Raw genomic sequence first — 25,611 nt, 5'->3', positions numbered from 1 at the left:
GGGGGGGGGGGGGGGGGGGGGTAAACAGGGAGGAGATCTATTTATAATGCGTTTGCGTCTTTGCAGGGGCCCAGCCGGTGAAGGCAGTAAATGTCACGTGTATTTCATATGAAACTCCACCCCCTCCCAGCTATTCCTCGCAATGCCAATCTCTTTTGCCGGTCTGATAATGCCAAGCACTAACAAAGTTAACCCGCACGAGACTCTCATCTCTAGAAATCATCTCTCTCTCTCTCTCTCTCTCTCGTCCTCGTCCGCGTCCCTTTTTCTGATCTCCCTCTTCCGCGCCGCGCGTTCTTTGCTTCGTTTTTCGAACTTTACGTCGTAAAGGATCTTTTCGGAAACGAAATGCGGTTGCCTGCGTAAGTAGCTTCTACAAAAGACATTGTGCTGGATTACTGTATGGTGCATTATACACTTGATCATCAAGTAGACAGGAAGACGTACAACGCAGTGTGAACCGCAAAGCCGCAAATCAGCTCGTAAAACATCCGATGAAAGGTGCGACGTGTCCACTTTCAGAAAATTTAAAAAGCTTCTCAGTTATCGGGGATAAGTGGTCATATCGATCCCTTGATTTTGCATTCTTGATTAATCAAAAAGTATGTTTTAATGCGCTTAAAAAAGAAAAGGTCTTAAGATCTGGAAAAATTTAACCTTAACTGGAACAACCGAATGCGGCTGACATAAATGACGTGCGATCTTACAGGGATATATTCCATCGACGGTTTATATTTGATGGATTCCTGGGCCGTCACGCGAGATTCTGGGAAAAGCCGTTTCGCGCGTCTGAAACTCCCTTTGAGCGCGGGGAGACCGGTCCGCACGTCGACGGGATGGGGTGAATGCGTGTGTTAATGAAGGCCTCCAACGTAACCAATTGTTATTAGATCGGACACTCCCTCGACCCCGCCGCATCTATTCGCCCCTCGCAATAACCCATAAAATGGAACATTTTGTTTCGTGTATCAATTATCCCCACTACATCATCGCAAGGGTATACTCGACAAATATGGTATATCAAGACGCGTCTTCGTTCGTGGGATTTCTCAGTTCGGTCGTCTCATCTTCTCCTCTCTCCTAAGAGAAACATTATTGAAACAAAACAGTGGCGCCTGAATTTCCTAAGAAAATTATCTTAGTTTTATAGCTCATAATTTCACCGCTTTGTCATTTCGACTAAACCCAGCCCGTCTGGTCCTGTTCACAACATTTTTGTCCAACGCTTTCGTTTAATTTATCGGGGTATTACAGAAAATATACGATGTGGATCTCGTTGCTACCGTTTGCGGGAAACGAGAGGGTTGATTGGATATATAATATACGATACGTGCCGCGTACGTGATTTTTGGTTCTAAAATCTGTCTTTTTTTCCGCGGGAAACTCGCGGCGATACCGCGCGTATAATGCACGCGAAGCGAATGGCTACTTTGACTCGTTGAAAACAACATGCGATGGCCACTGTTGCTCGTCGACGTGGACGAGTCCGCGGCATGGCGCGGCACGGCGCGACGGCGGCCGTTATAAAAATAACTGCTGATTGGACGCCCTACCAAGAAAAGTCGTAATCGCATCCTGAAACGTTCCCTTCCTTCCCCCGCCCCTCTCCGTCTCTCTCTCTCTCTCTCTCTCTCCTCTCTTTGTCCGTCCCTCTTCATTTCTCTTATTTCCCTCTTACTCTTTCTCTCCCTATCCTCTCCTTTCTCTCACTATTTTATCTTTCTGAGCATTCACTCCCGCTGTTTTGTATCGTCCCTCCCTTTCTCGTCAATCTCGTGTCGAGGAATATTACATCGCGTAAGAAGGATGAACGTATAACTTCGCACAAATCCTTTTCTGTTTCTTTAAGAATTTGATCATTTCTAAAATAATGTGATTTTTACACGTATCTTTCTTATTTAAATTGTTTACTGTAGTCACTCACTTGAGGCACTATAATACTTATTTGATCTTGTACATTATTATTCTTAAATCGAGAAAAAGTCAATGCTTCGTTATAGAATATTGTATCGCGAGAAATTTCACGAAAGTATATAGCTCGCATAAACAGCGAGAGGAAGACGATCCGCGATACTCGGTGCATCGCTGCCGCCATCGATTGCATTTTCACCGAGGAGCGATGCAAGGGACGAGTGGGAACGAGAGTATATCGGTCGCCATGTTGTGCAGCTTTTATCGCCGCGCCCTACATAGGAACATTAAGCGCGGGTTGCGCGTATATCAACAATAATTGCAGGGCCAATAATAAACCCGAAGGGAGCACGCTCGATAGCCCGAAATTGCTGGTTCCCCTACCCCGAGCGGCGCGGTTTTATTGCCTCCTCTCGTCGGTCAGAAATGGCGGCAGCCCCCTTCATCGTCCTCGATGGCGGATAAACGATCCTGCGATACGGCGCGAACGTGCGCTTCTCCTCCTTCTCATTGTCCGTCTGCGTTGTCTGCGCGTGTTCCAATGAACACGTACAACGTGTTGCCCGCGTACCGAGGCATCTCTTACAGAATCGTTCGCGAGCTCGTAAACAGCCGCAAAACCGGGCAATCCGCACGCGCGATAGTCGCGAGTATTGCCCTTGTTAACGCCCTGTTAACTCGAACCTTTGGACAAACTCGTAAAAATCCATCGGCTCGCCGTGGAAAACGGCGGCCAGCACGCGGCGAACGATCGAGATTATCGACAAATTTCCAGTCTCGGGAGTCGCGTTGAGACGTAAAAATCAAGAGTATATGATAAAACATAGGAAATTAACGAAGGGTAGTATAGTTTGAAATATTTCCTAAAAAAAAACTTTTGGAAATTATAGATTTTATCATTTTTCTTTATCTCCGCATAAGATAAAACAATGATACGCGCCTTTATGCCTGCAGCGTTACTGTATGTATAGGGAATTTTATTTCGTGGAAGATTTTCAATCGTTTCAGAATGTCGCTTGGTGCATTTATGCGCGAGACTCTAAACCTTAGATTACGCCAACTCGAAAGACCGTAAAGGTGCGTTTAGGTTTACGTAGTTTAAGCGCACGATAGTGCTGCTCTTGTTAACACTCCGTTAACTCGTGGCTCAGGCAACCTCGTAAAATTCAATGGCCATGGCTACCATAGTAGGCGGTGATAAATACGCGTATACGAATTAACTGAAGAATTTCTTGGTATCTTTCTGAATGTCGCTTGACGAGGAATACTTCTCACATTATTATGCCATCGGCTTCCACGTCTGCGGTACTGTATAGGTATAGTTCCGAATGCACCAGCCTCGTAACATTATATTCATCCATAAAACGCGCGCGCGTCTCTCTTTAAAACGGCTCAATTAATTTTTAATGCTGGATAAGGTTTATTTTATCGGACAAATATTATCAAAAGCAGAATTTGTTGCCAATTTTTAGTTAGAATTCGTGAATACGGATGGTTATTTTATCGTGTGAGAGCTCATAAAAGAGCTGTTTGCGCGAGCACCAATCGATAACTTTAATACAACCGCTTCGATACCTCACCGGATTTTCCACTCCGTGTTCGTTTTCTACCTTTAATCGGTTATCTCTCTCTCTCTCTCTCTCTCTCTCTCTCTCTCTCTCTCTCTCTCTTTCTCTTTCTTTCTCTGTTTCGTATATCTGACGCGATGCACCCTAAGGAAGATCGTAAAAGACTGCGCCACTCGCGTGATTGTTGCGAATTCGTTATTGCTCTTGTTAACGCCCCACGCTGGATATCTCTGGACAAACCTCATAAAATCCAACGGTTTTACGCCAGTCGTACTTTAAGACGATCGCAAAATCTGCCTTGGTTGATCACGCAATGAATAAAGGATGGTTTGCATCACCTATACAGTCTGATTATATCAGTCGTTTATTGATTTTGCGAAATTCTAAGTAATCCTTAGGAAGTCCCTTAAAATTTTCCGTGAAATTTCTGAATATTATAGTCAAACATATTTTATGTAGCAATAAATCGTATTTTATCAATCAATTAAAAATATGATATACTTAATAATCAATATATGAATATCAAAACAATAATAAATTTGAACTTTCAAGAATTCAACAGCAATATGAAAACTTTTTTAATTAATGGAAAGTAATTGAAAAATGTTCATATTGCTAGTAAATATATATCAATATAATATAATAATACAATATAATTTTATTTATTAAGATTACAAAAAATAAAACACTGTAATTTGTGCGCGCATTTAAATTTCATGTATTGCGCGGATTGAAATATTTTTTGCCAAAGTGAATAATAACATCATTTTGATGTTAAAAATCGCATGTATACATATATGTGTCTAAAATGCACATAAAGTCATCTTTATTTTACAGGTACACCCATCAGCCGACTGCCCATCATGGCAAAATCTGTATTGGATCTCTATGAGCTTTACAAGTTAGTTGTATTACGAGGTGGATTGGTCGAGGTAATCAACAAGAAGCTGTGGCAGGAAATTATTAAGGGTCTTCGGCTACCAGCGAGCATCACTTCCGCCGCGTTTACTTTGCGAACTCAGTAAGTAGATCGTGAAGTTTCTCATCCGGGACCCCAGTCTTGCTGCCTATACAGGCATAATGCCTGGGCCCTCCGTAATTCGCATACAATACGTCTTAGTCGACGAAGAGAGTCATCCGAGCGTGAAATCTGTAGCAATGACTAAGAGCGTCGTGACTTTTACGCGCGTCGTCTCGTCAAGATGATCGTGTTCGATAAAGCTATCCGTGCCGTACGAGATACGCGTATGATAGCCGGATCATGCCATTCGCACATATTTGTATCATTTAGTCATCCTGTCAGCAGACGTTTCTCCATTCCTGTGTGTTTCGCTTAATAAATGTCTCTGTAACTATAATTCACAAGCTGCGTTCGAAGTCCGATCGAAGACGGAGTTACCGTCTATAGTATATATGTATCAGCCAATGAAATTGGATGAATTAAATTTCGCGATCGAGAAAGCAGAGAGATATGTCGCACGGGCCTGCAAGCATGTTATTATGCACTCACTGTCGACGAGGAGATAAAACAACGTAGGTGACGAGTTAGAGGCGTGACATACAGGTGCATCGTCTTAGCCGACGTGTCGTCTACGTCGGATCCCCCGCGCGATTCTTCACGAGCGGGACATCTCGCGGGGCGGGTTGTGACAACCTGGAACCGTTGGCACGATATATATTCGTTTATATAATACCGAGCATATCCAGCGCGACGACGAAGATTTATCTGCCGTTCGCGATGTCTCGTCTCCCCGCGAGGGACGGGAGAGGACGAGACATCTCTAAATAGAGATTCGTCGGCGAGATTCGCGTCGGAGAGACGACGGCGCGAGGCATCCCGCGGTCGAACGCGCGACGGAGAAGAGGCCGCGCGGGAATGGAAAAGAGAAGGACGCGAAAATGCGCGCGGCGCGGCGGCCCCAGGAGAAGAGGGATGGAGAACGCCGACACATTATAAGTGCGGGCTAATATGAATTACACGGGCGCGATGCTAGGGGTGTGCTCGTGAAAATAACTCCGCGCAACGCGCTTTGTGCACGACGGAACGTCGGCGTCGTGTCGCGTCGCGTCGCGTCGCCTCGCCTCGCCTCGCCTCACGTCGCCTCGCCTCACCTCGCCGCGATGGCGCATCCATCATTCCGGCAACCGGCTATCTTTCCTCGGCGATATGTATGCGAGATATAGAAGAGAAAATACGAAAATACGGTCGCGGCCTCAACAAAATCTGTTCGCGACAACATTCATCTGGCAAGAATCAGTGTCGATTAACTTGAACCGTGACGTCCAACTATCTCCCCATCCTTCTAGTAACACAAGCTAATTATATCCATTCAATGTTTGACACCTTTTTAGAAAAAGAAAAACCTTGAATGAAATTTGTCTTAATAGCGTCATTTCGTTTCCTCATCGTATAAAATTGGGAAAGGGCTCCGTTTAAAGCTATTATAATTTAAAGGAGTATATATTTTGTATCTATATAATATTAAATCCTTATTATGTTTTCGTGAATATTTCATGTTACAATTTGTACATGAAAAGGAGTAAGGAACAGTTATCGCAAAATAATTATGTACAATAGAATGTTTAAGCGTTAATGCTGTAATAAGTTTTAACGTTCAAGCAACTAGTTTAAGCGCCCTACAATTATTTTGATTTAAACAAAATTATTTTTAAATCTGTGTATACATATAAATCTCTCTGCATATAGCTAGATTCTTAAGCATTTCAGCAAAACCATATAGATATCATTATCCTGTGAAAAGTTGTGCATTTACTGTACGAATAATTCTTCGACAGGTACATGAAATATCTGTATCCGTACGAGAGAGACAAGGAAGGGCTGTCGACCCAAGAACAACTCCAGACGGCGATCGAGACGAATCGTCGCGAGAGCCGCAGGAACAATTACGCGGCTTATCCTGACAATCAAGTACCGCGTAGCCAGCACAACTCGTTGACGCCGAATCCAATGCCGTTGCCGCTCTCCATCGCCCAAATGGCCGTGGCTGCGAATGAATCGCAGCATCATGTCGTAAACGGACATCCACACGGTCCGCAACATCATCCGCAACATCTTCCACCAAATCTGGGTAATCTTCCTTCTAATCAGCGTAAGTGACTCTTTATCTCCTTCAAAGAGCACATTTTTTTACATGAATTTTGTCGCATTGAAATTTGATTTTGATTTCCGCACACCTCGCATATATTTTTGACGTCGCTACCACTCAGGTCCGTATTTAGAACGCGTTTTTATTGACAAAAGCGCGCGTTTATCTTTGAAATTCTATAGTATACGTAATGTAAACTATAGCATGTTAGAGCGCTAACATCGTTGTAAGCGCGTTTTGAATACGAGCCTCAGTGTTTTCCGTTATCTCGATAAAATTATTTAGATGATCACATCTAGATAAAGAATTGGCTTTATCTTATCTTAGATAAAATTAAAATAAATTTTTTTTAAGTATAACACATTATTACCATCATCAGCGCGAGTAGAGCGCCTCTTTAATTGTAGACAACAAATATTAATTTACATGCAGAAATCGTTTATCAGACGAAATATTCGAATTTTTATTCTTAAAAAATAAAAATTTATAAAAATATGAAATCGCATTTTTTTGTATCCTAAATTGTTTTACTACCTAATAGTTAAAAATAAAATTATCTTAAAAATTATCTAGATAAAATTGTTTTTAATTTTATCTTTTATCTAGATTAATGTAAAATGAATCACATCTTTATCTTATCTAAGATACATTTTTGTGTGACTTGTTTTATCTATATCTAGATAATTTTTAATTATCTAAGCGCAACACTGCTACCACTGCACTATATAGCGTAAAGTATGATAATTAATAACTCCGGTTCTCTATCTACTATACTTTTCCAAATGAAAGGTAATTCGTAACATGCCTGGTATCAGGAATAGAAATAGAAAAAGAGTACAGGAAAGAGTAAAAATGTGTGAGAGACTTCCCGACGGTAGGGAAGATATCAGGGGACGAGATAGAAAAAATGGTAGAAGGAAACGGGAGGAGGTAGAGCATACGGGTTTATTTTAAATCGGTAGGTAGTGCTGCTTCGGGCCTCCCCGGAGATGATGATGCGAGAGCGAAGGAGGCATAATTGATTGTACGATCCTCCGGAAGACAGGCGTTAACGGATGGCTCTCGCTAACGAGCATTCCTATTTCCCTACCCTTTCCTTCTCTCTTTCCACCTCGTCGCTGCGCCCGACAGTGATCTGGGTAACGTCGCGCTTCGATCGCACTCACCGCTCTCCTTCGATTGTTTCCTTGTACGACGAGATCGGATATTCAGTGGATGTACTCGTATATCCTTCAGCAATATTGCTACTTATCGCGGTATGAGTAATCATACCAGTATCAATGAATACCCAGAGATCAAAATATCATGATATTTTTAGCTATTTGACAATCCATCTATCACAGATAATGTGTTTTAGTATATCGTATATTTATACATATAAGCTCGAAAATTTATTAATGTAATTTTCACGATATCGATGAGTCATTTATTTGAATTTTAAATTTTGCACAAGACACTGTGAAACGATCGAGAACTTATTTAAGTAAATAAGTTCTTGATTATTTCATAATTTATACAAATGTTCGGTAATAATGCCAATAATTTTTTTGTAAAATTTAGTTGTGTTTTTATAATGTGCGTGTGTGTGTGTTTCAGAATAACACAAAATAACGAAATCAAAGTCCGATTATTCAATCCGATAATTCAAATGATCAGGAAATTCATCTATGTATATCAGATGTTTAACGAATTGTATTGTAATTTGCATTGCAGCATATCATTGCTTTTATGCGTAACTTTTACTTTATTTTAAATTTTATTTAAAAGATAACTAATATGAATTTTGAAAGTAATTTGTAGAATTCATAACTTAAGGAATCTTTATAGTGACACTTTCACTGTTTTTTGCACAAATTGTTCAAAATAAAGATGCATTGTTTATTTGACAACGTTAAAAATAAAAGACTTAAATTAAAAATAATGCACGGAAAACACAATTGCCAAATCGCCTTATAAAATTTGAGAAATTTTTTTATTATCTCATGCATTTTAGTTATTTGTTTTATCTATTTTTAGCCGCATTTTTTTACGATTCTGAACAGTTCTTTATTAATTTTTTATTTTTATAATTTGTGAGTAGAATGAAAGTTTCTATATTCATTTATTTTATTTTCCATCTTAGATTAATTATCATTCTCTACGTTACGAATTATTTTAATATTATTCTGTATAAGTAAAGTATATAGATCGAGATTTGCAAAGGGAATAATCATTAAATTATATGAGTGTTATCCATATTACATACTCTTATTTGGAATTATCAAGAACGCTTAACTAAGAAAGTTACTCCGAATATCTGTCCTTCTTAATCCTTAGTACATACGATAATTTACACATACCGTTCATATTCCAGATTAAATTTTATTACTTTTACAAGAGTATATAAAAAATATTAAGTAATTCTTACATAAACTTTAACATCTTTAAAAAGTATTCATAAAATTTTGTATTTTATAAAGTAGAGAAAGGATAGATAGCCATTATTTAGCCAGGTATTCTTAGTACTATATTTTAAAGAAAAGAAATATGCAAGACACGAATGATTAAATTGTATGTATTAAGGATTAGTTCATTAATTATCGTGTCGCACTTTTAATATCGAGTATGTATAGTTTCAGACTATATGCTAAGGATATTGAGAGACCGAAATACAATGTCCAATAACCCGATGATGCAAGGGGGCACACCGACGCCGCCACCAACAATGGCAGAGGGATTTAAATCCGGACTACATTTGTGGAATATGTACAGTCCAGGTAACAATAATATGTATCCAGCGTCACAACCCTTCTCTCCATCATCGTCTCATTCGCCATTAGCACCGGCAAATAGTCCTGAACCACAGAGGGAAGCCTTAGATCTCGCAAATTCTGGAAACAGGTAAGTAAGATCTTCTGAATTCAACAGTGATGGAAAAAAATATTAGTTTATGATTAGTTTAAGGCAAAAAAATTAAATTAAGTCATTGGATCCGGTTTTTTTTCCAACCCCTAGTAGATCCGTCAGTTCACCGTCATTCGGAGGAGAGCCGAAGAGAAATCAAGAGAATACCGAACTCTCATCTCCAACCCCCTCCACTAAAAGAATGTTTTTATCCGATGTGGAAGGAAATAATATGTCTAATTCCTTGCGTATTAGACAAGTGGTTACCACTCGAGGTAAGTCTACAGGTAGAGGATTAGATTCTCAAGTTATTGATACATGATATAATTTTCGTTTAAAAAGATTAAATTGAGATATATATATATATATATAAAATTTGTAAATAAAAAAGCTATTTATTATACAATAATTTCTTTTACTTTTTTAGATCCCACAAGACGAAAAGAATTAGAAATTAGTTTAAATATTAATGGTACTTTGTATGAAGGCGTCCTGGCAGTTAAACAGGAAGGCAGTAGTAATGGCAGCACCTCGTCGAGTCCCGATAATGGAAAACGAACACAAAATAACGAATCATGAACATTTGAAAGACACACGATTTCGTACGACAACAAATTAGCCTCGGAGAGTCTAATTAATAATTTTGTTCTTTAGACAGCTACATACAAGACATCAGGCAGTCACAACTAGACATTGGATTCTTATGCAATTTTATATTCTTTTAGAAAGCAGATTGGAAAGTAACGTCAAAATAGAAATTTGTCTTATTGCGAAAGCATTGTTAAAATGCATATTTATTTATGCATATTTGCATATTTGTACATGTCTACAAAAAGTATCATAAAAAATCCGACATCTAATCATAACAAACATTTAGTAATATACAAAATAAACATTTAGTAAAATAAAAAAATTATAAATCTTCCAGCATTTACACATTACAAAATTTTTTATTGTATTTTTTAATGTTTCTTTTTTAAAGTTTCTATATGGAAGGTTTATTTAAAAAAAATTAACAATTTTTTTCGAATATGATCCTAAAATGCAGCTACATTTTAATTGAAATCGACTTTCCATTTGCTTGCATAATGTCGTAAATTTTCCTATCGTTTCGATTACCTGAATGTCTATTATGTCTGCTTGAATAATCTTGAATGTGTTCGAAAAGCAAGATTATTGCATTCGGAAATTATTGGGTATTTACAAGTATAAATTAGTTCGGTCCGTTTTCCAAAAGATGATCGCCTTCAAAGACGAGTCATTTTTTCGAGATGAAATTCAAAAATTGCCTGAGAGATGAGAAAAAGTAGTAGCCAGCGATGGACTTTAATTAATCTGTTCATTCATTTCGTTTCGAAATAAATGCATTTTTGAACACAAAAATTTACAGACCGAACTAATTTGTACACCTAATAATAGTTTGGAATAGTTCCATATAGTATATATAATAGCTTCGCTAATCAACTTTTCCATATAAGAATTTACAAACTAAAATCGAACGAATACGCCATAGGTGTAAATAATTAACAAATGCGAATAATTAACTGAATTGCATATACTCCAACTTTTATTATAGATAAAAATTTATAAATCATTTATAGGGAATTTAGATATTTTTATTGGTATTGAGATATCAGTGATCTTTTTTACCAAAGTGAGATTCGTTTGTAAACTGGAGTAATTAAGATATAATGTGATATTAGATACAGAATATTAAATGTAATAATTATGAATGTATATTGTAAATGCTTAGATATTTGTGACTAACACGTATGTACAGGATGCGTTAATAGTGTTTTGTGCGCTCACATTTGATAGTCAAATATATAATATCTTTATGCTCATATAATTTATCGTTCAATTATGAACATCAAATTTGATTGTCACTACTATTAGATTACTTAATAATAATTCAATTACTTCATATATGCAAATACAAAAAATTAATGAGTTACATGTCGTAAAGTGTCTTTTTTTAGATGTAAACGCATTGGAGACTATTAATGTATTCTTGTACTTTCCGACGTATTTTGACTATAATATTTCTATTATCGGAGTATGTGCAATCGGAGTATGAAAACATATCATACTATACGACATATATGTTTATTTTGTATATAAACTGTATCAAAGTTTCTGATGCAAATTTTTGATATAACTTACAAAGTTTATCAAATTTAGTAATAATTATAATAATTGTCGACAATGAGTCAAACGTCGTCATTTTGAGATATAACATAGGTATTAAATGTTGTAAATATCATTTTTCCCTTTTGCGTCTATATATTTTTTCTATCATGTTATTTTAAATGCATTAGTTTATATTCTTTCTTATAAATGAAAAAAATTAATGGCAAGTATAGCATAAACATTTTTAATCCTTAGATACAGTTGTATCCGATTTAAATGATTTTGAAAACCGGGAACATTTCCTTGTTTATTTTATGATAAATTTCACGTTTGTAAATATATGAGGATTAAAAATATTTGCTGTTCCACCTGTCGTATTCTCTTCATTAGAGAAAAATAGGATTATTGATTTATATTATGCGTATGTACTTTTATATTAATTTAGGTTATTTTATGCTTATTTTAAAATTATTATTATAAATCAAACTTTTTTTAAACGATATATTCTTTAAGTAAATATTTCATAAGCGTTTTTTGTTAGAAATGACTAGCATGTAGAAATTGATATAGAAAATACTGCGTGTACATACAATAATAGATAAATTCCTTTTTTTGTATTATTCGCATTTCTAAAGAAATGTATTCTCTAAATTTTTCTCTTTCGCATACATATTTTTAAAAAGTAATTAATTGAAAACAAATATCATGACTGTATTGAACTTTGAATATATGGTCAAATATAATTAAATATTAAGATTGATTCCACAATTTTGTTACATGAACGAATGTAAATGAGCTATATGTACAAGAGATAATTCCTTTTATTATTTAATTTAGGTATAAAGGACACTCGTTGCCGTTTCAATTTTGGCGCGTAAAGAAATTTCAAAAATTGAATACATTAGATAATGTTTGATAATTATCTGTAAAATTGCGAAATAAATTATGCGTCCATATTTCGTAATATTTTAAATGAATTGTATGTATTATAAATCAATGTAACAAACACAACATTCGTTTATACTCCAATAGATATTTACTTATTGTAAATTTCTCTCTTTTTCTCTCTATTTCTCTTTCTCTCTCTCTAAATGTAAATAAGTATAATGCATTTTCAGAATTATTAAGGTAGAATTATTAATTATATTAAAAGTAGTTTTGTGAAAATTACGTATATAATTATTAATTCATTATAAAGCACATCCAGAGAGGAATACAATCCAATGATAGAGATATGTGAATTCTATAATATACACATTTGATATTGTTTTTTGATGCGTAACGTTTGTATACGTACGTTCTAGAATATCTTATAAAAATAATTCCCAAATTTATATAATACATGTTAAATACAAATAAAATGTTATTTAGTCATGAAGTACGTATTTAGCAGACGTATTACAACATGAAATATGATAGAAATGAATTTTAATAGCGAGAATCTATCGCAAGGCTGTTCAAGAACCGGGATGCGAAGATATTATTATCAAGTCGTACAATTTTTCAGAGAAACTCTGGAGATTCCTAGGTTCTATATATATTAGGAAGTATTGAGTTTTACCAAAAAAGACTGTATAGCATTAAAATTACTTTATATATACTTTAGAATTTTAAGTCGCGAAATTATGAGTAGTATTTTAGTAATTTTAAGTTACTTATTATTATATTACATTCATTTATAATATTAAATCGTATATGATATATAGGATTTTCTATAATTTTTTCTTTATAGGAAGCAGTTTGCTTAGTGTTTTTCAAATATGTTCGAGATATAAAAAAATTGAAAATTATTCGTATCATTACATTCTGCGCACAAATCCGTACGCAAATTGAAGATCAATCTCATCTTACGCAATGTTTTTATCATTTCTTTTTTTTATTCTCGTACATTTTACCTTAATAAAAATCAACTTAGAACCTTATAGCTTCAGTTTTGATAGCCACAGACATATTGAAAGATTGTACAATTAAAATATTGAAAATGTTGAATAATTCTGTCTTGGCAAAATGATATGTTAATTGGCCAGTTTTACATGTCTAATTGTCTACATCTATCAAAATGAAACTATACTATAAGTATATATTTCTATTTGAAATATGCTAAGGACTCACTACTACATCAGCAAGAAAAAAATTAGTATAATTACTAGAATAGTTATTAGAAAATATCGTATTTAATGTCATAAGTATAATACTAGTAATACTGTCGTTATTATAAATATCACATTTATATCACATATGAATCGTTATAATGTGAATAATAATAACGAATAATTAAAATAATATTTCGTCACATTTTTTATTTTCCATTTTGCATGTTGAGAAGCATGTAATAATTATGCATAACTAATTTCAGAAGTTAAAACTCTGTTGGAGTATTACTAGATAGACTTATTGAAATATTGTAGGATTGAGCGCGTTAATAAATGCGCCTAAGAGGAACAGAAATTTCGCTTCCAACAACTTTTTATTTAAATATTTTATTTGAATAACATTCTTTTTTAATAAGTAGGATGACTTTTTTTCGAAGTTCGGGGTAGTAACAGAATCAATTCTCGTATCACGTATCGAAATATTTCTTCTAAAGAACGTAACCAAATTCATGCTATTATTTTATCAATTGTTCATGTCTATTGTTAATCTAAAATATTAAAACGTTTCATTTATTTATTATTCATTATAATATTATATTCAATTATGTTAGTTCAAACAGTTCATGCATATGCATAATATGGTAACATTTCGCTAAATAATATGATAACGAATTGATTATTCGTCCTTATTGTTTCCTTTGCAATAGCGAGATCCATTATAAATTAATTCATTAAATTGGCTCAAAGTATAGCAAATTTTCTAGCGTTTTACCTTTGTATGTAGACACGTTCAATTTTCACTTTTTTTCTTGATTTAAGCTATAATAATTTTCCAGCATCGTGTATCGTCAAATCAACCATTAAACTTAATTATATGATGAAGATTAACAATTAAACAAAAAAGGAAAGTATCTGGAGTATTGTTCCGCTTTTATAATTAATAAAAGTATTGTTTTTAATAAAAAGAAATTTTGTTCATCTAGCTTACGCTCATCTATAGCTTAATAATATTCTAGCATCGTTTACCATCGAAATTGTGCGCAAAAATAACAAAAATTAGAAGCGCCGTACACTGTTATTGGTAAAAGATTTTCAAATTCATTCCTTTTTTTTGTCTTGATGATTTAAAATGCGTAATAATATTCCAACATATTTATCATTGATAACTAATTCTTTGGTATGACACACACAGAGAATAATGAAACAACATTAAATAATATCATTTTATAAAGCAAAAAATGTGTAATTTCTTATTGTGATTTTTTTTAATAATTTATCTTACATGTAGATTTAATTTATACGGATATTCTCCGGGTTGACTTTTAGCGCCAATCGAGATAAAGAGATAAAAAGAGAGAGAGGTACCTAGGCAAAAACACAGACTCTTCATAGACGTTTAAGATTTAATTAATAAAGTCACGATTAAACACGAAGAAGACACATAAATCGTTAATCGGTTTTGTGCGCTTACATTATGGACGTTGGAAACAGAGATAATGCACCGCGTGTCGGCACGTCCGTAATATCCCGAAATATACATATTGCCCCTCTCGTTCCGTAATCGGTCTACTTTGTAACAATATAAAACAATTATTTACATCGACTAGGAGAATTCGAGAACGATGAAAATGTTCAGGAAACTTAGATGCTAGATGGAAATATTCTTCTATGAGTGTTCGTGTAATATGTATATGTGAATGATTGTGTTCGCTTCTGTTTTTTTTATTTTTTTTTAAATATCCGAGCTTCTCTTTTCCCTTCCGAAAAATATATCGTTGCATGCCAAACAGAAATTGTATATGATCTAGATAACGTGAAGCGAATCGAGATGATGCGTTTGGAAATAGAATATACAAAATGATTCGAATAAGAATGGACTGGATTGTAACTCTCTTCTAGAAACCATGTTGTAGAAAAAAATAATAGAAACTTTGATTGTTATACACTTGCAAGATGCTTTTATTTTTTTTTAAATAGAAAAGAACTATGATCCAAGCTTAGTCAAATCAATCTGTACATTTCGTGAATGAAATCAATGGCATTGATTATTCGATTACGCGACTAATCGACGTATTTAAAATCTTAGATAATTTAAAAACTTTAGATAATTACATTTTTTAAACGCAGACTGATTTTTCGTAATACGTTGCTAAAATCGCGTGCAAATTGATCATGTCGTTCCGCTCTAACGATCTCGATGAAGGTTGTACAACAATTTGCGTAACATTCGTCGCGATTGACTAACCGTTAATTAGATAGATTAGGACGAATATCAGTCTGACGAAAAGGCTCGTTACTAAAACGCTCAGGCACCGATCTTTCTTATCTTCCCCGGCTTCATTTATCAAACTTATCGGCTACTTAAAGATATGATAGGTCAGAAATTAATGGAAAGTTGAATGAAAATGAATATTTAGAGCAATGTTTTAATCGCTGTATATAATCTCTTTGATACCTATAGAAACTGTTTTGTATGATATAAATCATATACAAAACAAACATTTCAAAGGACAATTCACCGGCGCGCGAATCGATCGTACAAATATCATACGAATGCAACGATTGCAAGATGTACATAGTATACATATAGCCGACACGAATGAACCATACGCGCGTGACAAATAACGTGACGGATTTGGTTTGGTATTTAGTGTGTGTCGAAAGAGAGCTCTTTTCTTTTTTATTTAAAAAAATCGATGTCTGAGAAATGGTGTTCACAATAATGTAGTACAACAACGTAACGGTATTACATATAGATAATATATATATAATATATATTTATATATATAATATTATTTATAATAATAGGTAATTTTCTTTTACCACAGTATAACATGGCTATATACAAATATTACAAATTTTCTTTCATTAAGCCCTCACGGATCGATCGATCGATCTAGCGCGAGAGTAGGCAGCGACGCTTTTCCATTCGCTGCTTACTTTATTTTCTTTAATTGCACGTTACAACAGGCTTGCGATTTTATTAATCTTAAGCCAGTCTCTCCTCTCCTCTGAGGGGGGGGGGGGAGAAAGAGAGTTTGTTTTTGGGTGCGGGTGATAAGAAGAAAAGGAAATAGGAAAAATATTTCCTGTTAGAAATAAAAAAAAAAACCTGGATTTGAAATTTAGAAACATACATAAGGTAGAATAAAACAGAGTACATAATATTTGTTTCGATTGAGGCTTTAACGTGTTTCGCAACAGCAAGTGCGAAGACACGTACGAATTTGCAAGATTACACGTTTTAAGTTGTAAAATCTTCCTGAGGATACTTTGGTCGTGCTATGTGGGATCATCGTGATCTTCTTTGAAATTAGAAAATACAATTCAGTAGGAACCTCATTTCACTTCCTACTCTTAAAAAGAAGAAATTTGTTTTTAGACAATTTATACTATTACTCAAATTGTGTACGTAACACGAAATAAAATATAAAGTTCGTTATACATTTACATTCTGTCTTTGAATTTCATCGCAAGCTTGTACAAATTATCAAAAGAAGTCGCTATTACGATCTGTATTACAGAACCGTATAATTTTGTGAGAAATTAATTCTTTTTCTACAATGTGTCTCCAGATATTATATATCTCTCAATCACGGTCGTCGTATATGACAAATTAAAAAGAATATTATTGGTTTTAGTATCGAGGCATCGTTCATTATTAATTTATAAATAATCGCGAATTAAATAATACTTTAAACAAAATTGAGATGCATCAAATATTTGTTACAGAAAAGACAAAATTTGTCACACGTTATATAAATAAAAAAATATATATAGAATATCTGAAAACAGAGTGTTTGTGCAATAATAAGAGAAATCTGAATATAAAAGTACGTGTCTAGTTCTCGTTCAAATATTTAAGGCCGATAACTCGATACTATTACAATTCGATACTATACTCTCATTCATTAAGATTAATGCGAGTTGAAATTAGCGCTGTCAGATTTCATCATCTATCTATAATATTTAACAATCATATTACAATGTTTTATTCCGATAAAAATAATACCAATTTAATTGAAGATTGATTAAATTTGCTTAATAGCACAACAATTAATACAATAACGTCATTTTCTTTCTATGATTTTTACCATATATTGCACACATTACCCGTAATCTTTTGCATCTTGAATATATCGCAACTTTAAATATATTGAAAGATAGTAATGTATGTTTCGCAACATATATGTCAGATATAATAACAGGAATAAATCTCTTTCTTTTTCAAAGATTCTAGTTAAAACTCTGTGCTCTTTATATTCCCCTTTACAAGCCTTCCATATTTATGGTTAAAATGACAATGACAAATTGACGTTACGATCTTGGTTAACATTTAACTTGGTTTAAACCTTATGTTAAACGACCGACGATCATATACATACGTTTATATTGCACGATTATGAGTCGATAGCACGATCTTACAATCTATGACGAATATCTACGCGCTTTTGGCACCTCTTGCATTTGCATATACGCGGACGAGACTTTGCAAGTAAAAGAGAGAGAGAGAGAGAGCAAACGGGAAGAGAATTTCATCTACTACGATAAATTTTTGGATATAGCAATGTTTGACTCTTGGTCACATTAATCGCATTTTAAATATGTAAAGATTATTGTTAAATTTCTTCCGTTAAGATGCACTCTCTGCGAGTTTCTCATTATGTAAAGAAGCTCTTGTGACTTTTTTTTTACGAAATATGCGCCAATTGATAGAGAGTGTAACAGTGATATAAAAAGAGATATACTCCTTTACACTCTGTATGAGCAAGAGCTTCCTTAGCACCATTCCGTATATTTATTTATCTTTGCAGACAGAGGATGATCTATATTTATAAGATATGAATGTGATATTAGCGATAGCGATTTCATTGCGATTTACGTCTGTTTAAATTTCAATCTATTTAATATAATGTGAAAGAGGTGTATGTGTGCTGAAATATGCACCGTAAGACTCAGACTACGCTATACCATAGATTCTATCCGCGTTCTTCGATATGTCGTAGCCTGATTCCGCAATACTAATCGCCTACGTTATGTCTTTAACTAGAACGAAGAATTTGAATGTTATCGAGAAAGATATGGTACGCTACTTACAATGTGTCTAGATATAAGGATCATTTTCTTGATTTCACAGTTATTAACAATTATCTTAATTTTACATTCGATTAATTATCGAATGCATATAAAGTATAATGTATTACTTTCAAAAAACAATTGACAACCGCCGAGGGTACACGCATATGATATTTTCTTCCTACTTGTTATTATCACTGCGTTTATTCAGCAATGAGAAAAGCAATTAATAACGAAGAAATTATAATTAATCATTCTTTAAATAAAGTGATACATCTGGAAATGATTATCAATAGCAGGATTGTACATATTTGAAACATAAAAAAGCCCATTCCTGAAGAACTTTTATGCAATCTCTTTAATGAGATTGCTTTTGAATTTCTTAGATTTTTTTTTTAATAGTTCAGTATCACAGATTCGACGATAATTTTCGATGAATATCAATCAAATCTAAATTTGTTTAATAATACAATCCTGTATTGCCTAAACTAATTCATAGTATAATGCAAATGTGATATTAAGAGTGAGAGGAAAAAGTAACAATTATTTGTATGGACTAGGTACTATTAACATAAATGTTTATGATTGTAAGTTGCTCGCAAGGATGTAATGAGGAAAAGGAAACATAAGAATCTAGATCGCTGTTGGCGTGTACCGCCGATAGGCATCTCCCTCCTCTCTCACTTCTATATCTTTATGCGTTTTTAATTACTCCTCCTTGAGGAGCATAATCGATCGTCTTTTCTAACTTTAAATTGGCCTAAACGGTAGATTACTTTACTATAATTGCATTATGATAAAAGCATGTATAAATCAGTAAACCTTTTCTTTTGTGCTTCTTAGAGATCATACATGATACAATGTACAAAGTAGTGTAAAATAAAAAAAGGGTTAATAAAGATTCATATATATTACTTAATCGTCAAGTAGCAGTTTATCACGAGCGGGAAACAACTTTCATTGACCACTGACCTGTTTCCAGAAAATATTTCGAAAGATATTTTAGACGCAAATACGCTATCCATAAAAACAATACAGATCTGACATCATATATGGATGAGATTAAAAAATGCACAGCATTTTAACGACATAAAAATATTCACGTATAAATCTACTTAAGTTTATACGCTGTAAATAAAATTTACAAATATTTATACATATTGACGCGCAATTCCCTGCAAATCTGCCAGTGCCCAAGAAGTGGTACCCCAATATGTCAAAGTGTCTTAAGAATTAATCACGACACCAGGACAGAATTTATTTTATCCTACGCAATAGTCGACGAGTGTTGGTAAATGAGTAAAATTTCTTCTCTTAAAGTCGATCTAATCTAAAGTGGGCTTCGGCGCTGGAGTCCGATATAACCATCGTAGGGTCAGCCAACATTTGTAGACCATCCACATCGATCGGATCAAGGCCCTGTCTGAGGGCATCGTCCGATGGAAACATTTCTGGGTCAAAATCACCCATCATTGCCGTTCCGAGGTCTTTCACAAATTCCGGATTCGTAAGATCATCCGCACCAGAAAAGTCTGTAATACAATATTTTTTTTATAGAGATTTTTCTATTGTTTTATAGTATCTAAACACTTGAAACATTTTCGTTAACATTTTATAATTCGGAAGATTAACGTTTAAACGATCTATATTTATATAATATTTTGTTCTTGTTTAATATTTCCTCAGTGTACAGAATTACGTTCATTTCTTGAAATATTGACATATAATGAGGAATTACATTGAATATAACATGAATAACAATTTCTCTCATAAATGTCAAAAAAGAATTAAATAACTTAATTGAAAATGGATAAAATAGGAAATTTTAGTGATGCTTTTTTTAGTGATGAAGAATTATATTGAATATAAACATGGATAACAATTTTTTTCATAAATATCAAAAAAGAATGAAATAACTTAATTGAAAATGAATAAAATGGGAAATTTTTTTTAGTGATGCTTTTTATTACAAAATGCAATTTAAAAAATCTTGAAACATATCTACGGCAATACCTGTGAGAATGATTGTAGGTGTATTTGGAGTCTGCGGTGTTAGCTGCTGAGTAGCAGTGGTCGTCGTCGTGGTAGGTTGATACGCCATTTGTGGACTCGTGCTAAAGTATCCCGTATCTCCACTGCCTAAATCGCCGACATTAATCACGTCGTTCTGAAATGTAAAGAATAGGTAAAGAATTAAATAAAGATGAAAGATACATAATACAAAATGAAGTATATTAATTTGAATTTTTTGTAATAATTGTTTTACAAAGATTTACAATAAAATATTGATCTTCTCACCTGGGTGTAACTCGTAGTATGATTTGGTGACCCGATAAATGTCCCAATCGTGTTCGCCTGCACCGGCGTGTCCATCTGAAGTAGAGAGAAAAAGAAAGAAAGTCGTAGAGATGAGCCTGACATCATTGAAAAGCCTCGGAAGAATTATCACAGTTGCGATCTAATCGGATTCGTCTTTAAGTGAATACAACGTTGATTCGTCTCGTGTGTAACGCGCTTCTCCAGCCCCAAATGCTTTTTATAGAATGATCCGATCCGCGAGGGACATCGTACGCGCGGGAGGGAAAACAGCGGAAGAAGAGTATAAAGGGAGAAATAAATACGATCGAATCGTAAGCTCGTAAGTTTGTGCCGCTCGCCTAAAGATCGCCCATTCTTCAACTTCGGAATCTATCACAACATTGGTTACTGTTCGATTTCCGGATACTCCGTTTCGCTTAATAGCCATTGTTAAATGAAATCCGTTTTCGCTTAGTCAGCATCCACGATAAACTTATTGCTTCTACGTCTATTATTTCGCGTACGAGTTTCCAGCTGGCTGCATCTATTCGTGCTTATTTAACTCGTCCTAAAATTCATGATTCTTTCTTTGAAAGAAAAAAAAGGGATTATTATTATTAAATCGCTCTTAGATTCTCAGAGGCTGATATTAAAGGACAATATCGTACAATAATCTATGTGAATGAGGTTGTTTAGTTTAAACGATGATTTTTATCTCGTAAAACATCATCTTTTCTATTCCACCACTTAAACTGATGGCTCGGCGCGTAACTGTCCGTGCAATATCAAATGATAATGGCTACTTGTGCGTGTAACGACGAGGAAATAAAAAGGGGGTATCGTTAAGACCCTCCGCGATAAAACTAGTTCTGTAGCTCAGCACGCACGACATCGGCAACTTTGGCATGTAACATCATATGTGTAACAACGCGTTACCGAACTTTGCGGAATATCAATCAAGAATACGTTACGAATTACGATTATTATTAGCCTTCTGATACGCATAAAAGCCGCTGTTACATATTTTTTCCCGTTTACGATTTTTTAACGGCACATTTAAAATTTCTCTTCAATCGGGGTAATGTTTTCAACATCAGTGTATAATATACAGTGGCATGGTATTTCACCGCGAGTAATATTTTACCTTAATCTACAAATATTTCACCCTTCTCGGATCTGATATTTTTCCTTCGCCGCACGTGCAAGCGAGCGTTCCTCGCACGGGAATACATTTGGCATGTTTGTATGCAAACCTCTGCTGTTTGAAACCGTAAAAGATACGGCACTTGTATAAATTCAACATTCTTTTTTTTAATATATAACTGTAAACTAGCAGGTTGTATCTATAAATAAGCAAGTTGTAAAACATCTGTCTCAATCATTCGTCTTTTTTTTTTAATTTAATACACTCATTAGATATTTAAATCCTATTGTGAGAGTAACGTTCTTACATTTGATCTCTTTTAACAATCACGATACAACACATAATATACATATAATAATAGACATATAATTATTAATTTTCGAAAAAATACTTTTTGCAGGCCTTATAAAAAGCGTACCACGACACAACGCTGGACATACTCTCCATATACTGAATTTGCAAATAAAAATGTTTCAACTAATGGCGATATTTCACCTCTATCTGCGTGGTCCAGGTGCAACCGAGTTCCATCAGCTGCTGCGCAAATTTGGGCCACTCCTGACGAATGCAGGCAACAAATAAACAACAAGACTTAGGACTATAAGTCTAGAGGTAATATAATGTAATTATACAGCCGCTTTTTACCGATTATAATTATAAGACTAATTTTTATAAAAAATCTGTTTTTTATACGATTGTAATCTACTAATATCATAATTTCATATTAGATGCATTTCTCACTCAATACAAATATTTAAAAAATCATAATTTGAAGGCTTTGAAGAACGGAACGTTTGACGATGTAACTGAGTAGAATATCAAGTGATTCCGACAGAATAATTCATACGAATCATTCGCTTGGAATAATTCATCGCGTAGCATTAATTATAGCTTTGAAGGTCAAACCGCCTGAAGAGTAATGCATATCATATGTATTGAAATTCGCAAAACCAATCAGCTTGCATGTGAAAAATGAGTATTCATATATGCACAGAAACTACAACACTAATGATCAAAGTATCTAAATGAGGAATTCTAAGACTATAAACTTAAAATTGTAAGACTAATTAAGTTAAAGTATAACTATTTTGTAATTCCATTTGCGATCTCATCAAAATTTTGACTCGTTAATCTCGTTGTTTGCCTTTATTTTTAACCTTTACTATTCATTAGATACGAGCAATTCAGCGGAAAATACTTACCAATCCCTTCGACATGCATAAAAAAAGATTGAGCGCCAATTAGGATCGGGTATCCCTTAATTAATTATAATTGATGGATTGATTATAGTTATACATATAATCATAATTGTCAGATTACTGAATTCGTATCGGAATTAAACAACTATAATTTTAATGTCCGTACCTCTTACTGCGCGAACAAACGCAACGCGATGAAAAAAAATTAATTACGGCGATTTCTCGTTAAAAAATATCAATTGCCTTTCGGGAACAGTGAGATGAAACGCGCGAGTATTTCTGACGTTATGGTTATGCGCGTGTATATCTATTACAAGTAAGTAATAACATGCGGAATACACACACACACACACTCTCTCTCTCTCTCTCTCTCTCTCTCTCTCTCTCTCTCTCTCTTTTTTTTCTCTCTCTCTCTCTCTCTCTCTCTCTCTCTCTCTCTCTCTCTCTCTCTCTCTCTCTCTATTTTCTTTCTCTCTGCGAAAACCCGTATGCAATTATATGTTGAAATATACCGCGTAAAACGTTTAACACGTACATATTATGTTCTGGAAAAGCGGATTAACAAGGTCTAACAGCATTGCGGATTCACGGACTTAACGCATCGACAATTTCGGAATTATCATGTACAGGCTGCCTATCCTGAGAGATAGAGATTGTATATCGAATCTCCCTTTTTGTCTCTCTAAGATAAAACTTGGATGAAAAAAATAAGAATGCCAAACGTATGACTGGAATATTGCCAACGTGACAATCGAATATTTCCGATAGTTTGGAAAACTTTTACTTTCCTTCACCTGAATGGACCGTCGAGCGATCCAATATTTTAATTTCGCTAAACTTTAAAACTTCGAGTCAGCCGGTTTAACGTCAAAATTTAAGAGCTCTTTTTCCGAAATATGTCCGCCCGCGATACTCTTCGCGAACTCAAACGCATAAATCAGTCCCTTTTCCAACCAAGATTAAAAAGCGAATGACTCACACATACCATTGTGAACTGCTCAAAATCCTGCTGGAGAGCCGCTGCTTGCGCCTGGTTGATGAAATAAGTATTCTGATCGATAGGATCGGACGTCAAGTTGGGTGGACCCGGATGTCCTGTAGGACTAGGCGGCGCCGATGGATTATTGCTATAACTTAAGGGACTTCCCTGAAAAAGGAATGCGCACTACTTTCAAACTCGTTAGTCGCACGAAGCTATTATTACAGACACGAGAACGGAATTTTTATTTTCACGTTATATGAAATTATATAATCTTTTACACATTTATTGTTATTAGATGATTATATAAACGATGATTTTATATAAACGTTACCATTTCAATTATTTTAAAAATAATACTGTATCTCTATGATAAAAGGCTACATCATTAATATTAAACTCTTATTATTAATATTTCATAAGATAAGAGATGATCTCACTTGAACGGTTAGACTAGGTGACGACTGCGGCGACGGCCTGTTCACCGACTGCGTAGATCTATACGATCCTAACGAATTGAGCTGCGACTGTTGATGTTGTTGTTGCTGGTGCTGTGACGTTTTCTAAATGTCAGGTATTAATAAGATATAATAAATGATTGTTAGTTGATAATCAAATAGTATAACAATTATCAACAATCACTCGTGTAATTTATATAATAATATTAGAGTTATATGAATTAATATTTTTCCAATTCCTTAGATCGATAATTTTTTTCGAGAAGTGTATTTTGTCCATTTAATATAGCTGTTAATAAGCATTTAAATGCGAAAAAAATAAATCAAGTATTTAAAAAATATTTGTAGATATGCATTTAACAAAAAGCACTTATAATAATAATAATAATTACTATTCACGCAATTATGATAAGAATTTTGAAACGTCCGACTTGGTCGGTTGGCATATACTAACTGGACTTTGCGGTACAGGACTATGTGGTTGTTGATAAATGTAATGGCCAGCAGTCGGGCTGTGAGACGTCGCCGTCGGCGCCGGTTGCTGCGGATAGCTCTGAAGATCCTGTTGCGAAGTACTTGTGCTGTTTTCCAGTGCCACACCCTGCTTCATACCCATCGCTATTAACGATCGATCGTCGCTCTGTCGCCTCTCTCGTTTTGCTTTCTCTTTCTCTCTCTCATACACACAACACACACACACACACACACTATGTCTTTCTCTCTTTCTCTCTCTCTCTCTCACACACACACACTCTCCCCCCCCCC

The 25,611-nt window shown here is 34.5% G+C and overlaps 2 protein-coding genes across 8 annotated transcripts in view; one reads left to right on the top strand and one right to left on the bottom strand.

Moving 5' to 3' along the window:
• The window catches only part of retn (retained), a 65,837-nt gene extending 55,627 nt beyond the window's left edge, over positions 1-10,210 (top strand). Inside the window, 5 exon segments of the mRNA XM_018550056.1 lie at positions 4,317-4,500; positions 6,276-6,589; positions 9,205-9,470; positions 9,549-9,744; positions 9,897-10,210. Of these exon segments, the coding sequence (XP_018405558.1) occupies positions 4,317-4,500; positions 6,276-6,589; positions 9,205-9,470; positions 9,549-9,744; positions 9,897-10,048 (1,112 nt within the window). The 3' untranslated portion in view covers positions 10,049-10,210.
• A 9,736-nt stretch (positions 10,211-19,946) lies between these two features.
• The window catches only part of Crtc (CREB-regulated transcription coactivator), a 29,784-nt gene continuing 24,119 nt past the window's right edge, over positions 19,947-25,611 (bottom strand). For 3 of the 7 annotated variants that reach the window (XM_018550058.1, XM_018550059.1, XM_018550063.1), the window contains exons 6-13: positions 25,301-25,450; positions 24,829-24,951; positions 24,395-24,556; positions 23,413-23,418; positions 22,706-22,768; positions 21,067-21,141; positions 20,782-20,935; positions 19,947-20,300 (exon numbers count right to left, since the gene is read on the bottom strand). In XM_018550058.1, the coding sequence (XP_018405560.1) occupies positions 20,083-20,300; positions 20,782-20,935; positions 21,067-21,141; positions 22,706-22,768; positions 23,413-23,418; positions 24,395-24,556; positions 24,829-24,951; positions 25,301-25,450 (951 nt within the window). In that variant the 3' untranslated portion in view covers positions 19,947-20,082. The remainder of the gene's footprint in view (positions 20,301-20,781; positions 20,936-21,066; positions 21,142-22,705; positions 22,769-23,412; positions 23,419-24,394; positions 24,557-24,828; positions 24,952-25,300; positions 25,451-25,611) is intronic. The other 4 variants (XM_018550060.1, XM_018550062.1, XM_018550064.1 and 1 more) reach the window with 2 other exon arrangements.

The sequence above is a fragment of the Cyphomyrmex costatus genome, unplaced genomic scaffold (genome assembly GCF_001594065.2).
Source record: "Cyphomyrmex costatus isolate MS0001 unplaced genomic scaffold, Ccosl1.0 scaffold928, whole genome shotgun sequence".
In the NCBI taxonomy this organism is placed as follows: Eukaryota; Metazoa; Arthropoda; class Insecta; order Hymenoptera; family Formicidae; genus Cyphomyrmex; species Cyphomyrmex costatus.
Note: the sequence above shows the minus strand (reverse complement) of the source record. Positions and strands in the feature narration are given on the sequence as shown.